This window comes from Leptidea sinapis, chromosome 33 (assembly GCF_905404315.1).
Source record: "Leptidea sinapis chromosome 33, ilLepSina1.1, whole genome shotgun sequence".
NCBI lineage: Eukaryota > Metazoa > Arthropoda > Insecta > Lepidoptera > Pieridae > Leptidea > Leptidea sinapis.
The window spans coordinates 4,486,300-4,488,494 of record NC_066297.1 but is presented as its reverse complement, the minus strand read 5'-3'; the positions used below and the strand labels follow the sequence as shown (position 1 = coordinate 4,488,494).

Genomic DNA, 2,195 nt, shown 5'->3' with positions numbered 1-2,195 from the left:
AAGAGAACAATTAGAACTACTTTTAAATTCAAATTGATATTTTTTTATTCAATAAAGGTCGTTAAACTCAAAAACTGCCACCCATTCCAAAATATATGTACTGGCTTCTAGGAAAACACTCTAAGATGGCAGTACAAAATAACGTTTCACTGTACGAACAAGTTCATATTAAGTCTGTACGGACTTATGACCCAGCTGTGAGGCTACACCAAACAAACATTAGAAATATCCAGAAATAAGTAGTATTAAAATTGTGAACGCACCTTGGTACCATCGATAAAAATTGATTCATGACTCACAATTGGTGGATTGTCAGTGTCTAATAAAATGATAAGAGTTGGATAGGAAATGTATGTACAAGCTAATTTCGACTTACTTACTATGACTGTAGGAAACTTACATTAAGGTGGGTTTGATTCAAGTTTGTCGATAATACATACGAGACAGCGATCTCCATCGGGAACTTAACATCGAGTTCGTTGAAAAAATTTCATTAAGATAGACATCGCACAGCCACTTTTTGGAGTTAATAACCGGCTGCAGTTTTGCCGAACCGATACGAATTAGGGATATTCAAGATTAGAACATATTTAACTTTAACCCAATTTAAAGAAAATGTCTCGCATAATGTTATTTTACTTAGCGCTGGGAATTGCAACTCGTTTGAAGTTAGCAGCAAGATTAGGCACCTAGGAAACAAACCTATACATGCAGTAGTACAATGAAACTAAGAATACGTCATGATTAAATATATTTTTCCTAAAATAAATTACAGCGATGTCCTCGAATCTACCTGTTTCCTCAAGCCATAATTAGACTCATCACTAGATGAATATACTGTTGCCTTAGACATGTGGATCAACTGGACGTTAAAGTGCTCTTGCGATTTCCCACCTGGATCAGACAAAGATTTCTTAGACTTCTTATGAAACAATGACAGCATTTGCCTTAACATACTCTTAGATGTTTTACTTGTATGCGACGAAGTAGGCTTAATGCTTGACTCTGAAAAGAAATTTGTGATATTTCCACCATTTAAATTAAGCATTCCTCGTTCAGATAGGAAATCATCTATAGAATCGTTAGAAAAATATGCTTGAGCTGACTTTTCAGTGTCAATAAAATTCGTAGTATTTTTATCTTGTGAATGATATGTTTTCGTCACTTTTGACTGGAAGCCGGTTGTATCAGAAACGCTATTAATGTTGTAATTGTGGCATTTTATCTCTTGTTCCGAAGACAAATTTGTGGAAATATCCTTATCACTTGTTTTATCTTTTACTCTGAGTGGTGCGTGGCTGCATGTGTTAGCTACCACTTTATGTTTGGTTTCATCTTCGAAAATTACCTTAGACTCATGTTTGCCTTGTGTGGCCGCTTTAGTATCAAAAGTGTTTTCTTCCCCATTCACTTCAGAGGATTCATCTGGCTTTCTAATATGTTTACCCCAATCTCGTCTATTCAAACATTTTGATAGTATATCATCAGATAAACTTTGTCGAACATTATTTCCTGTTTCTTTCTGACATGCCTTATAGCACTTGATCTTTTGATCAACCTTTGTAGAATCACTAAAGAATGGATCATCTATTTCAGTATCGTTATTGCTAGTGTTTATTAGTGGTGTTGTGACGGACACATCCTGACGGTAATTAAAGAATTTTCTTACAACTTTTTTTTCTTTTTTACAATTACATGACTTAGTAACACAGATAAATAATCCAATGATAAGGCAACACTGCACTGTTATAACTAAACCTAGTAATATCAAAGGTCTACTCTCTGCGACAAAAAGTTTTCTATAAAACTTTTTAAAGTAAATATCATTTAAACCGCAGCTAGTGTTACTATTTATATAATCTATTTGAACACCTCTAATGGAATGAGGTGTAGCATTATCTAAAGTCACATTATCTTTTTTAGTATCTATAATAACAATGTCTTTTGCAAATCTGCCTCTATATATCTCTATACCTCTTAAATAATCCATATCTTCACCTTTTATAGTTGTATCAATACATTTGTTGCTAACTGGATCGTATACAATTCCAGGACCAGTAGACTCTAAGCATGGAGGTATTTTTACACATCTTTTGAGCTTTTTATCAAAATACGACCTTTTACCATTGTAAAAAGTGTCACAGTCTACTGGTTTACAATTATTCAGTGGATCTTCGTCAATTTCTTTGCATACT

At 33.8% G+C, this 2,195-nt stretch overlaps 1 protein-coding gene across 1 annotated transcript; it reads right to left on the bottom strand.

Annotated features, from left to right (window-relative positions):
* Positions 1-734: 734 nt before the first annotated feature.
* Positions 735-1,990, bottom strand: LOC126974618 (uncharacterized). Its single transcript, XM_050822125.1, has one exon. It carries the CDS (start codon positions 1,988-1,990, stop codon positions 770-772), a length of 1,221 nt encoding a protein of 406 aa, XP_050678082.1. The 3' UTR covers positions 735-769.
* Positions 1,991-2,195: the final 205 nt, after the last annotated feature.